General features: G+C 45.0%; 1 protein-coding gene and 1 pseudogene across 3 annotated transcripts in view; one reads left to right on the top strand and one right to left on the bottom strand.

Moving 5' to 3' along the window:
• Slc8b1 (solute carrier family 8 member B1) overlaps nucleotides 1-4,955 on the bottom strand; it is a 34,982-nt gene extending 30,027 nt beyond the window's left edge. For 2 of the 3 annotated variants that reach the window (XM_045132972.1, XM_045132974.1), the window contains exons 1-2: nucleotides 4,388-4,948; nucleotides 2,811-3,018 (exon numbers count right to left, since the gene is read on the bottom strand). In XM_045132972.1, coding sequence (XP_044988907.1) covers nucleotides 2,811-2,903 — 93 coding nt within the window. In that variant the 5' untranslated portion in view covers nucleotides 2,904-3,018; nucleotides 4,388-4,948. Of the gene's footprint in view, nucleotides 1-2,810; nucleotides 3,019-4,387 lie in introns of all 3 variants that reach the window. The other variant, XM_045132973.1, reaches the window with a different exon arrangement.
• A 4,378-nt stretch (nucleotides 4,956-9,333) lies between these two features.
• Nucleotides 9,334-10,002, top strand: LOC101599027 (annotated as a pseudogene).
• The last annotated feature ends 2,194 nt before the right edge of the window (nucleotides 10,003-12,196 follow it).

Raw genomic sequence — 12,196 nt, 5'->3', positions numbered from 1 at the left:
CTGATGCCCCCAAAACATTACAGGCCATTATCCAGGCCCTTGGTTTCCCACCAGGAATGTAAGACCCTATTGCTGAAGACTCCACATACTTGGGCTGCAAGGCCACTGAGAAATCCTGCTGGAACTGAGCTGATAATCTCCCTCATGTAGACCAGCTGACAGAAAGCTGGAAGAAGCCATTCTGCATGCAGTTCAATGGGAGAGAGAGAAATCACCAGTGAAGATACTCAACAGTGGACACTGCAAGCCTTGTATTTTGCCAGCTAGGCCAAATGAGCCAATGGGTGCAATAGTGGCATGTCTGTCATGGTGGAAACCAACTGCCCTCTAATTGGACTGGAGTCCCGCTCCATGGGAGGGAATACATCCCTACTACTGAAAACCTATAACAGGAGTAGTCATGAGCCCTAGGGGTGTAACGTCTGCTGCTGTCTGGCTGAATGTATATACTATGCTTATCAAACTGCCCAGTAAGTACTTCTCTTAATGTTCATACCCATATATTAATGCTACTCTCACTTTTGGTAGAGAACCTTCTCTTTTCAGATGGCAGTGACCTTGGGATGACTCAGAAGGCATCATGGTGCTGGGAAGAAGTGACAGGAATGTTTAGCACTGCAATATCTCTATCATACCTTCCAAGGCTCAGAGTCCAATGCGAAAGAGGTGGCGAAAAGAATGTAAGAGCCAAAGGAAGGGTAAGACTCCTTACAACGTGCTCCCCGCAGACACAAAATGGCCTGGATATCCATTACCTCACAGTGCCTGACACTACCTACACAAGACCATCATAATAGGAGGAAAAGATCAAGATATCAACATAAAAGACTGATTGAGGGGGGATATGATGGAGAGTAGAGTTTCAAAGGGGAAAGTTGGGGGAGGGCATTATCATGGGATATTGTTTACAATCATAGAAATTGTTAATTAAAAAATTGAAAAGAAAAAAATGTCCAATGATCTGGGTTCAACTCCCCAGTACCCACATAAGCCAGATGCACAATGTGGCCCATGTATCTGGAGTTCATTTTCAGGGGCTGGAAGACCTGGCATGCCCATTCATTCTCTCTCTCTCCCCTCCTCCCTTCCCCTCTCTCTGTTCTCTCTCTGCTTACAAATAAATAAAAAAAATTTTTTTTAATCTCTTTAGGGGCTGGAGAGAGAGCTTAGTGGTTAAAGGCACTTGCTTGCAAAGCTTGACACTCCAGGTTCGATTCCCCAATGCTCATGTAAAACAATATACACAAAGTGGGAACATGTGTCTGGAGTTCATCTGTAGTTTGCAAAAGGTCCTGGCATGCCCACACTCACTCTGTCTGCTTCTTTCTGTATCTCTCTCTGTCAAATAGGTAAATAAAGTATTTAAAATCTCTCTCTCTCTCTCTCTTTTTTTTTTTTTAAGGTAGGGTCTCACTCTAGCTCAGGCTGACCTGGAATTCACTATGTAGTCTCAGGGTGGCCTCAAACTCATGGTGATCCTACCTCTGCCTCCCAAGTACTGGGATTAAAGGTGTGTGCCACCACATCCAGCTTTTTTTTTTTTTTTTGAGGTAGGGTCTCACTCTAGCCAAGGCTGACCTGAAATTCACTACGTAATCTCAGGGCGGCCTCAAACTCACAGAGATCCTCCTACCTCTGCCTCCCAAGTGCTGGAACTAAATGTGTGTGCCACCAAGCCTGGCTTAAAAGTTTCTTTAAATCACAGTGCATCACACCCTATACTCTTTAGGGCTGAGAAGATATCTCAGTTGTTAAAGGTCCTTGCTTGCAAAGCCTACTGGCCCAGATTCAATTCTCCAGTCCCCATGTAAAGCCAAATGCCCAGTGACACACGCATCTATAGTTTGTTTGCAGTGGCAGGAGAGCCATTCTCACTCTCCCAAATAAATAAAATATTTTAATTAAAAAAATAAAATAAGCTGGGCCTGGTGGCACACACCTTTAATCCCAGCACTCGGGAGGCAGAGGTAGGAGTATCACTGTGAGTTCAAGGCCAGCCTGGAACAACAAGAGTGACTGCTCCATCAGCGTGGGCTAGAATGAGAGACTACCTTGGTGAGGGGGGGAACAGTGCTGGAGAGATGGCTTAGCAGGTAAGGGGTGTTCACCTGTCAAAGCCCAAAGCCAAAGGACTCAGGTTTGATTCCCCAGAACCCACTTAATCCAGATGTACAAGGTGGTACATGTGTCTGGTGGCTGGCGGCCCTGTACACTCATTCTTTATTTCTCTCTCTGCCTCTTTCTCTCAAATAAATAAATAAATAACAAAATATTTTTAAAAATATATTAACAAAATGTCATTGATCAACTCTGTCACCACATTTTTTACCACAGCACTCCAGAGGCCGAGGTAGGATCATTCTGAAGAGGCCAAACTGGGCTACAGAGTGATTTTCAGCTCAGCCTGGGCTTGGATGAGACCCTGCAACACCCACACACCCCAAAAAATTATCATCAACTCTGCTTCTTATGTGTTTTTCCCAGACTCCTTTCCTGTATTGAAGCCATAAACCCCAGGCTTAGCTTGAGTTCCCAAAGTCTGCTGAAGGTGAGTGTGGAGCCATGTCTCAGGCTCTCACCACTGAAAATGTCTTCAGAGAACTCAGCCTGATAACCAGCTGAAGCAGCTGGACCTGCTCCCCCTCCCCCACGTCACCGCCTGTTTGCAGAGTCCTCTGGCCCTTGAACTCTCAGCGACCCTCCTGAGTTCTGAGATTAAAGGCATGTGCCCTCACGCTCAGCTTCCAGTAGATTCTTAATAAATGCTTGTCAATTGAACAAACACATCCCACCCAACTCTGGGTACTCACGTCTGCCATGGGGGTCACACCTGGGGCTGGAAACTGGGTGTTAACATGGACTCCAGTGGATGAGTCCCTGGCACTGGGTGCTGTCTCCACCATCAGAGACACCTGCCAAGTGTCCAGTGCCCACTCAGCCACCTGCCAGCCATTGGCCCCTTGTGGAACCCTCACTTCCCTTCTGAGCTTCAGTTGCGAAGGCTGGTAGCTCTGGTGCCTGCAGGTGGGATGGGAGGAAGGGGCAGTGTCACTGAAGATCCCAGGTCTAAGGAAGAGGGACCCAAAGAGCTTTCTGCACCTCCCCCAAGGAAAACCCACAGAGAAACACCCATTTTCAAGGGGGTTTCCTTAGGTAATCGAGCCCTGTGCATTGGGGTTTCTCCCTGAGACCCGTCCCTCCACACTTGGTCTCAGAATGTGACATCTAAAAGGAGCTTCAGTTGCCAGTGCCTCTGGGCCAGCTGAGGGGACCAACGTGGGAAGTGTGAGCCCCAGAACAAAGACAAACACCTCTCCTTCCCTCCCTCCCTCCTTCCTTCTTTACAGAATTGAGCTCAAACCCAAAACTTCGTGCATACGAGGCACTCTTACCAATGAATTACATCCCCAGTCCTCCATTTTTTTTTTTTTTTTTTTTTGAGGTCGGGTCTCACAGAAGCCCAGGCTAACCTAGAATTAACAATGTAGTCTCAGAGTGGCCTCGAACTCATGGTGCTCCTCCTACCTCTGCTCCCCGAGTACTGGGATTAAAAGGGGTGCGCCACCAAGTCTGGCTTGGAAAACACACTTCTGAGGTGGACTTGGCTTGTGGCTACCAGTCTAAGAAGCCAGTGCATCACGCCCTAAGAAAAAAGGCCCTGCTCCAGGAGCAAATTGTGTTCCCGGAAGAGCAAGGAGGTCAGAATGACCGGAACCGGGTGCGGAAAGGAAAGGTTAAGACAGGTGCTCCGACTTACAAGGTCTTACAAGAGTGAGCCTGGCACTTTCCGGAGTATCTCATTTAATCCCCACTTGGGCAAACTGAGGCAGGCTCCTCACTGTCAGCGCGGGCACCACGCCTCCCTGGTGGCAGCCTCAGGAGAGGCAGGGCACTATGCCTTCTAGCTTTTACTGAGGAGGGTGGGGCTCAGAGAACTTCTGCAACCTGCCCCAAGTCACACAGCTCTCTGAATGGGGAAATCAAGGCCCATTGCAGAGTGAATTGCTCAAAGCCAACAGCCTGTGGGCAGCAGGAATGGGTGGGGCTTCAGAACCCCCTCCACCTGCCACTTCCCCCTAGGCCGGAGGGGAAAAGGGCTTCATTTTTTTTTTCAAGGCAAAAAATAAAAATAGAAAAGAAAATGAATAATTGTAAAAAGAAAACAACTGGCAAATCACTTCCTGCTTTGGGCTTACAGAGATGTTTGTGAGTCTCTTATTTTTGCAATCAGGAAAAACAAAGTACATAAAATGTTTTGGGCATTTTGGGGGGTGATTCTTTGTATAAGCATTCTCAATTTCTCAATGTTCTGGTGGCCCAAGGGAGGAGAGGAGAGACCCAAGAGAAAGAGAAGGGGGCAGGAGAGTGCAGATGGCAGCTTCCTCACCTGTTAACCTGACAAAGTTCTCTCTCTGTTCTTGCTGCTCCTCTTGGCACGGGCTTGGAATGGAAAAACACGCAGGCCTCTCAGTTCCGACTGGGCGGTTTATTATCTGTGCAGCCCGGGGGAGGACTCGTTGCCTCGGAGTCCTGGTCTCGAAAATGGACACAAACGCTGGCCAGGGGACATTCCAGACGACCACAGCCCGAGGGTCCCCAACATGTGCTTGTGCCTCGACTCCTCCCTCCACTGGCACTGCTTCTTTTCCTTACTTCCAAATTAGCTTTGATTGCGCGCCTCGTGAATCGCGGGGCCAGGGCCAAGCGCTAAGTCCGCAGATGAGGACCGGAAACAGGCAGCGCTGTCTAGGCTCGGGTACCCAATCGGGCCAGGGGTTGAGAAGTGGAAGTTGGGGTGATGGGGTCCTGTCGCAGCGTGTGCCCGGTGGGGAGGCGCGTCTTACCTCCAGCCGGCCCGGATCCCCGAACCTGAGCCTCCTATCGCCGGGGCCTCACGGTCCTGCAGCTCCGGCCCGCAACCCTCCGCCCCAGAGCTGCCGAGCCCGGGGTCACGCCCGCAGCAGCTGGCACTCCCGAAGTTCGGCGCAGCCGGCCACGCCCACGCTCCGGCCACGCCCCGCGCCGGCTTCCCCGCCCAGGCCACGCCCACACCGCGGCCCGCGACTGGCTCTCTTGTCCAGGCCACGCCCACGCCCATACACGCCGGCACACTAACTTCCCCTCTCTGACCACGCCCCAGCCACGCCCACGAAGACTAACCCCACCCCTCCTCCGCTCTTAAAGGCGCAGACTACATCAGTTCTCGGCTTGCCGCTTTGGCTTACTGGGATTGGGGGACTGGGGAGATGGCTCCCCAGTTAAAGGCACTTACTTGCAAAGCCTAACAGCCTGGGCCCGGGTGTTCGTTTGTGGTGGCAGCAAGAAACCCTGACGTCCATAACACAAGCATAAATTAAAAAATATATACATATATATATATTTATATATAATATATATATTGTATATGTATATAAGTTATATATTTTATATATATATTTTATTATATATATATATATATATTTTTTTTTTTAAAACAGAAGCTTAGTGGGGCGTATTGGCGAAGGACTTTAATATGACCACTCAGGAGGCAGAGGTAGGAGGATTGCCATGAGTTGGAGGCCACCCTGAGACTACATAGTGAATTCTAGGTCAGCCTGGGCCAGAATGAGCCTCAAAAAACAAACAAAAAAAAAGAAAGAAAGAAAGAAAGAAAGAAAGAAAGAAAGAAAGAAAGAAAGAAAGAAAGAAAGAAAGAAAGAAAGAAGACTCATTTGGGAAAGTCATGTGTGTTGGCACAGGCCTGTACTGTCAGCACTTGCGAGGTGGAGGGCAGGAGGAAAATTCAAGATCGTTCTCAGCTATGTGGGGTGAGTTGGGGGCTATCTTGGACTACATGCAACCCTGCCTCCAAAACAGGGAGGCTGGACATGTGGCTCACACCTTAAACCCCGCACTTGGGAGGCAGGAGGATGAGGATCGCTATAAGTTTGAGGCCAGCCTGAGACTATGTAGTGAATTCCAAGTCTGCCTGGGCAACAGTGAGACCTTACAGTGAAGAAAAAACCAAACCAAACCAAAACAAAACAAAACAAAAATCATGGGCCTGGGAGATAAGTCAGTGGCTAAAGTGCTGTCTTGCATTCACTAGGCCCTGGGTTCAGCCTCCAGCACTATATAAAACTGAATGTTCATAAAGCCAGCAGTTTGGGTGGTGGAAGCAGAAGGATTGGCAGTTCAACTACACAGCCAGTTGAAGCCCAACTTTGGCTATGAGAGAGTTAGTCTCATGATACAACAATCAATCGATCAATCAAAAACTAGGTCTGTTTCCCTGTGGGGACACTGGAGAACGGCCAAGGTCACTCTTGTTACTGTAATCATAATTAGTGCAGTGACTGAGGTGGCCATGTGCCCCACGGCACAGCTCACTCCTCTGTCCAGGCACTCACAACTGGTGTCTACATGGTGGAATGATCTAGTCTGCTCTGGGGCCACCGTCCCCTGGTCACCTGCTACCTGGGCAAATAGCTCTAGAATTGCTGAGTTCGGAGCCAAGGTCCTCCTTCCTGAGTACTGTGACCCTGGTATCAGGTGCTCAGCTCTGAGGGGAAGGTGTCCCAGGTCACAGAGCAGGGGGCCATTATCTCTCCATCTCTCAGGACTGGGTTGGAGCAGGGGCCCAGTAAGTGGGAGCATGAGTATTTGCTGTGGCTCACGGATAGATCCAGGGAGGGGAGGAGCCCTGGAGGCAGAGAAAGGGAGAGAAGTGGCCAAGAATAGAGTCTCTGACTCACCCTGCTCTAGTGAAGGGTGGCAGAGTTAGGGCTTGTTCTCCATGCTGGGAAAGGCTATCGGACATTGTAGAAGCTGCTTTATTTATTTGTTTATTTTTATTATTATTGGTTTTTAAAAATTATTTATTTGGGCTGGAGAGATGGCTTAGCGGTTAAGCGCTTGCCTGTGAAGCCTAAGGACCCCGGTTCGAGGCTCGGTTCCCCAGGTCCCACGTTAGCCAGATGCACAAGGGGGCGCACGCGTCTGGAGTTCGTTTGCAGAGGCTGGAGGCCCTGGCGCGCCCATTCTCTCTCTCTCCCTCTATCTGTCTTTCTCTCTGTGTCTGTCGCTCTCAAATAAATAAATAAATAAATTTTAAAAAAAATTATTTATTTATTTATTTGAGAGCGACAGACAGCGAGAGAGAGAGAGTACGTGCGTGCCAGGGCTTCCAGCCACTGCAAAGGAACTCCAGACGCGTGCGCCCCCTTGTGCATCTAGCTAACGTGGGTCCTGGGGAATCGAGCCTCGAACCGGTGTCCTTAGGCTTCATAGGCAAGTGCTTAACCGCTAAGCCATCTCTCCAGCCCTTATTATTGGTTTTCTTGAGGTAGGGTCTCACTGTGGTACAGGCTGACCTGGAACTCGCTATGTAGTCTCAGGATGGCCTCGACCTCACAGTGATCCTCCTACCTCTGCCTCCCAAGTGCTGAGATTAAAGGCGTGTACCACCATGACCGGTTAGAAGCTGCTTTAGAAGCCCCCCAAACAGCTAGGTGTGGTGGCATATACCTGTAAGTTCAGCATTCTGAAGGCTGAGGCATGAGAATTACATTACTGTGAGTTCAAGGCCAGTCTGGTCTACATAATCAGTCCCAAGCCAAACAAGACTACACATCAAGACCCTGTATAAAAACTTAAATTAAATTTCAGAAGTCACCTCCTTCCCCAACCCAGATTCAAATCCCAGCTATTGGATCTAACCATATCATTCCATCTTTTAAAAAAATTATTTAGCTGGGCGTGGTGGCACATGCCTTTATTCCCAGCACTTGGGAGGCAGAGGTAGGAGAATTGCAATGAGTTCAAGGCCACTCTAAGACTCCATATTGAATTCCACGTTAGCCTGGGCTAGAGTGAAACCCTACCTCAAAAAAAATTTATTTATTAAAGCCAGGAATGGTGGTATATGCTTTAATACCAACACTTAGGAGGCAGAGGTAGGAGAATCACCGTGAGTTCGAGGCCACCCTGAGACTCCATAGTGAATTTCAGGTCAGCCTGGGCTAGAGTGAGACCCTACCTCAAAAAAACAAAAAAAGAAAAAGAATTTTTAAAAAAAATTTTATTATTTATTTGCAATGCGAGAGAGAATGGCACACCATGGCCTCTTGCCACTACAAACAAACTCCAGACATATGTGTTACTTTCTGCATCTGGCTTTACGTGGGTACTGGGGAATTGAACCCAGGCCGTTAGGCTTTGCAAGCAAGTGTCTTTAACCATTGGGCCATCTCTCCAGTCCCATGCCTTCTTTTGAGCTTCAGTTTCATCATCTGAAAATGGGAACAAAAAATGGGAACAAATTCACATTTAAGTTTATTACTGACTTCATAGTCTGTTCCTATAGAAGTATTTTTCTGGGCTTGCAACTATTCCCACATATGAGTTTCCCCTTCTGTTAGGAGAAGTTAATGTTACTTCACTGATTATGAAACTTGTTCCCTGAAACACATTAAATTTGTTTAATAGTTGAGTGACTATATTAACCTGCTCAAACAAAAATTTGTGAGACTACAATGGGCATATGATAACAAGACAGTGTCTAAGAGGCGTGTGCTGCTTTGGAGGCAGACCGAACATGTGAACAGAAGCTTTTAGTATTAATTATGTAGTGTTTAGTGTGATGTTATTCTTGGAAAAATAGTCTTTTGATAAGTTGCATGCATAATGATATGACATGTAGTATTTCATTTATAAGCTGCCTTCAACACATGCTTACCATTAGTGTTTTCTCAAAATATAGTAGTATGTTTTCCAGAATTTCACTATGTGCTTACAGTAGATAGTTCTAGCTTGCTGAAATGTTGAATTTCTTGTTGGTTTCTTTTTAATTATATGGATCATATAGCAAGCCTGAAAGACACTGTAATCATTTTTTACAGGGTGGAAATTTAGAAAGATTGTGTATGAGAGCCTATATATTTTATCATTATCATCTTTGATTAAGACTTTTTTACAATTACCATTTAATACATGCTACTTCCAGTTAATGCCTGTGGCCCTACTGAATTTTAAGGGACTAGAAAACTTTTAAAAAGTTTTACATCTTATCGGGGCGTGGTGGCACACGCCTTTAATCCAAGCACTGGGGAGGCAGAGGTAGGAGGATTGCCATGAGTTCGAGGCCACCCTGAGACTCCATAGTGAATTCCAGGTCAGCCTGGGCTATAGTGAGACCCTACCTTGAAAAATCAAAAAACCAAAAAAAAAAAAAAAAAAAAAAAGTTTTACATCTTGAGTCAGGCCCCGCGCCCCGCATCCTGGGAGAGCGAGCGTGACGGACGTTGACGTGGTGACGTCGGGGCGCGCGGGACGAATAAGTGTGAAAATTCCAAAAGATAAAGATGGTAAACTAAAGCAGTTTGCATTTGTGAATTTCAAACATGAAGTATCTGTTCCTTATGCAATGAATCTACTAAATGGAATCAAGCTTTTTGGGAGGCCCATTCAGTTTAGATCCGGAAGTAGTCATACATCTCAGGATGTTGGTTTATCATGTCCCCAGCATCATGTTGGAAATTCAAGCCCTACCACCACATCTCCTAGCAGGTATGAAAGGACTGTGGATAATATGACTCCATCATCACAGATAAGTCAGAGGTCATTCTCTTCTCGGGAAAATTATCAGAGACAAGCAGTGATGAACAGTGTTTTGAGACAGATGTCATATGGTAGGAAATTTGGCTCTCCACGTGTGGATCAGTCGGGATTTTCACCATCAGCTCAGTCACATAACCATACTTTCAACCAGTCTTCAAGCTCCCAGTGGTGCCAAGATACACCGTCATCACTGCATAAACCCAAACAGAATTCTCACCCCTACCTAGCGGTAGGCACCATAGCCCTGAGTGAGCAGCGTTACACTGGTCATGGGTCTGACCATCACTACAGAGGAGGCAGAGATGATTTCTTCTATGAAGACAGAAATCATGACGGCTGGAGCCATGACTATGATAACAGAAGGGACAGCAGTAGACATGGAAATGGCGCTCATCTCGACACTGATAGTATTCCTAGGACATGACTAGGGCCATTTTAGGCCCTGTTGACTAAGGTTGTCTGGAAATAGTTTGAAAAACTCTACAAGCAGTTTTACAAATTAACCACATTTCTTTACAATTTTTTTTTCTAATTATGTTGCCAAAAGTAGATGCCTCCCGTGTCAACAGTAGAAGATTCTGAAGAAACCTTTAAAAGGTTTATGTCCTCTGTAACATGGGACACAACCTTTGGGCATTCAGTATCACAATAATCCAAGAATCTTCGCTTGATTGGCTTGGATAGTTTAATGGCAGTAATGGAAAGTCGGGTCTGCTTTCCCCTAGTATTAGCAGCCTTACATGAATTTGGAAAATTCATTGGGGCAGAAGCTCCTTGGCCATCCACTCTCAACTCCTTAAGATACAGAAACATAGGGGATCCACATTTATCCAAGGTCTGTCTTTTTGCATCAACAAATTGCTTGAGCTCATGCCCAATACCAGCAGGAAGCCATGGGATAATCCATCTTCTGTGAATGTTTTCGTCCTCATGCAAGGTGTCATTTCAGCAAAAGTAGCCATGAGCTTAATTTGTGATGAAGGCCTTTCCTGTCAGGCCAAGCCCACTGAAGAACATTCCACAAGTTCAAGATGTCATCTGAGTTACAACATCCTTGCTATTTATGAGGCTGGTGTCAAGGTCGACTGAGTGTGTGTAGTGGGGTGGTCACTCCAGGCCTTATAGCTACAAACATTGCATTAAACCTCTTTCTTAATTTGTTGAAGCAGTTTCTGTTGTGGCTTCCTAGCAAGGTAATAAGCCAAGGTCAATACAATTTTAATCTTTAGGTCACTATTAACCCTGTGATGGCTAATTATCAGAAAGGCTTTGCTCAGGCCGAATATTGTCCAAAAGACTAGAAGCTAGATTATAAAGTTGAGGGAATACTGTAAGAAATGTTAGCGTGACTGAGATCACTTGGCCAGGGGTCGTCTGGATTATCCATCCAGGTAGCATCAGCCATTGCTGTGGCTGCACCTGCATGCTCAGGCTGAGAGGTATGTCAAAAGTATCCATGCCTCTACATTCCAGCATTACAGACATTGTGTCCTCTATATAATTTAAAAAAAAAAAAACTTAATACAATTTCATACAGAAATAAGAATTGTGGTTGTAGTTTTATTACATTGATAACCTTCCACCTCAGGGTTTTATGAAGAGGAAAGGGTTTTTTTGTTTTTTCAAAATAAGTACAATTCCTAATCATTTCAGGCAATTTTGAAATGGCAAATTGTACAGATTGGTTGTATTATAAAGAAATACTTAAATTACTGATTATCCTTTTGTATTGCAATAAAGTTCTTCATTTTGGTGTGTGTGTGTGATAGAAAACATCCAAGTTAGTAGTCTGAAATGGCTGTTTTATTTTGTTGATAAATTTAAACATACAACGTTTCCATGATTGATTTTATTAGAGAAAGGATCTTGATTATGTTTGAGGACAGGCCATAATGGCTAACTTAGAATTGAAGGATAAATTCTGTGACATTTCTCTTGAGTTTAATCCTAATTGAGCATACATTACATGTCTACTATTCTAAAACAAATTAGACTTTTCTCATTAGATCATGTTTGTATGACTGGTCACTCAAGAAGTTAAATATTCACATGTATATTTTTACATTAAAATAAATTAAAATGTTAATGAATTTCCTTTTTCTTTTCCAGAGGAACAAAAATGTCAGTGCATAGATTAAGTCATAAAATGGCTTACTGCAAGTATTCTTTTTAGGAATTGGAAACCTGTATGTGCCTCCCTAATCACCCAAATTTTAGAAAACATACATTTTTACAGAGCTCATAATTGTATACCAGGATACATTTTATTACAGGAATTGTACAGGTTCCTTCTTTGTAAACATTGGAAATGTTATGTTACTTGGTTTATAATTTTTTTAGATATTGCTTAATAGAACATCCATGTATCAAGATACTGTTTTATTTTAATTGAAGAACTGTTTATAAAAATTAACACCTTGAGAAATTTGGATTCTTTCAGTACCACAATATTTGTACTATTATTTCCTTATATTAGATGCATTTAAAAAGGCAAAAAAAAAAAAAGAGTTTTACATCTTACTGTTGTAACCAGTTAAGTATCATCTTTGGGTTGTCCTGAAGTATGAATTGCATAGAAACTTTAGTAAGCATAGTTGGC

The sequence above is a fragment of the Jaculus jaculus genome, chromosome 13, assembly GCF_020740685.1.
Source record: "Jaculus jaculus isolate mJacJac1 chromosome 13, mJacJac1.mat.Y.cur, whole genome shotgun sequence".
NCBI lineage: Eukaryota > Metazoa > Chordata > Mammalia > Rodentia > Dipodidae > Jaculus > Jaculus jaculus.
Note: the sequence above shows the minus strand (reverse complement) of the source record. Positions and strands in the feature narration are given on the sequence as shown.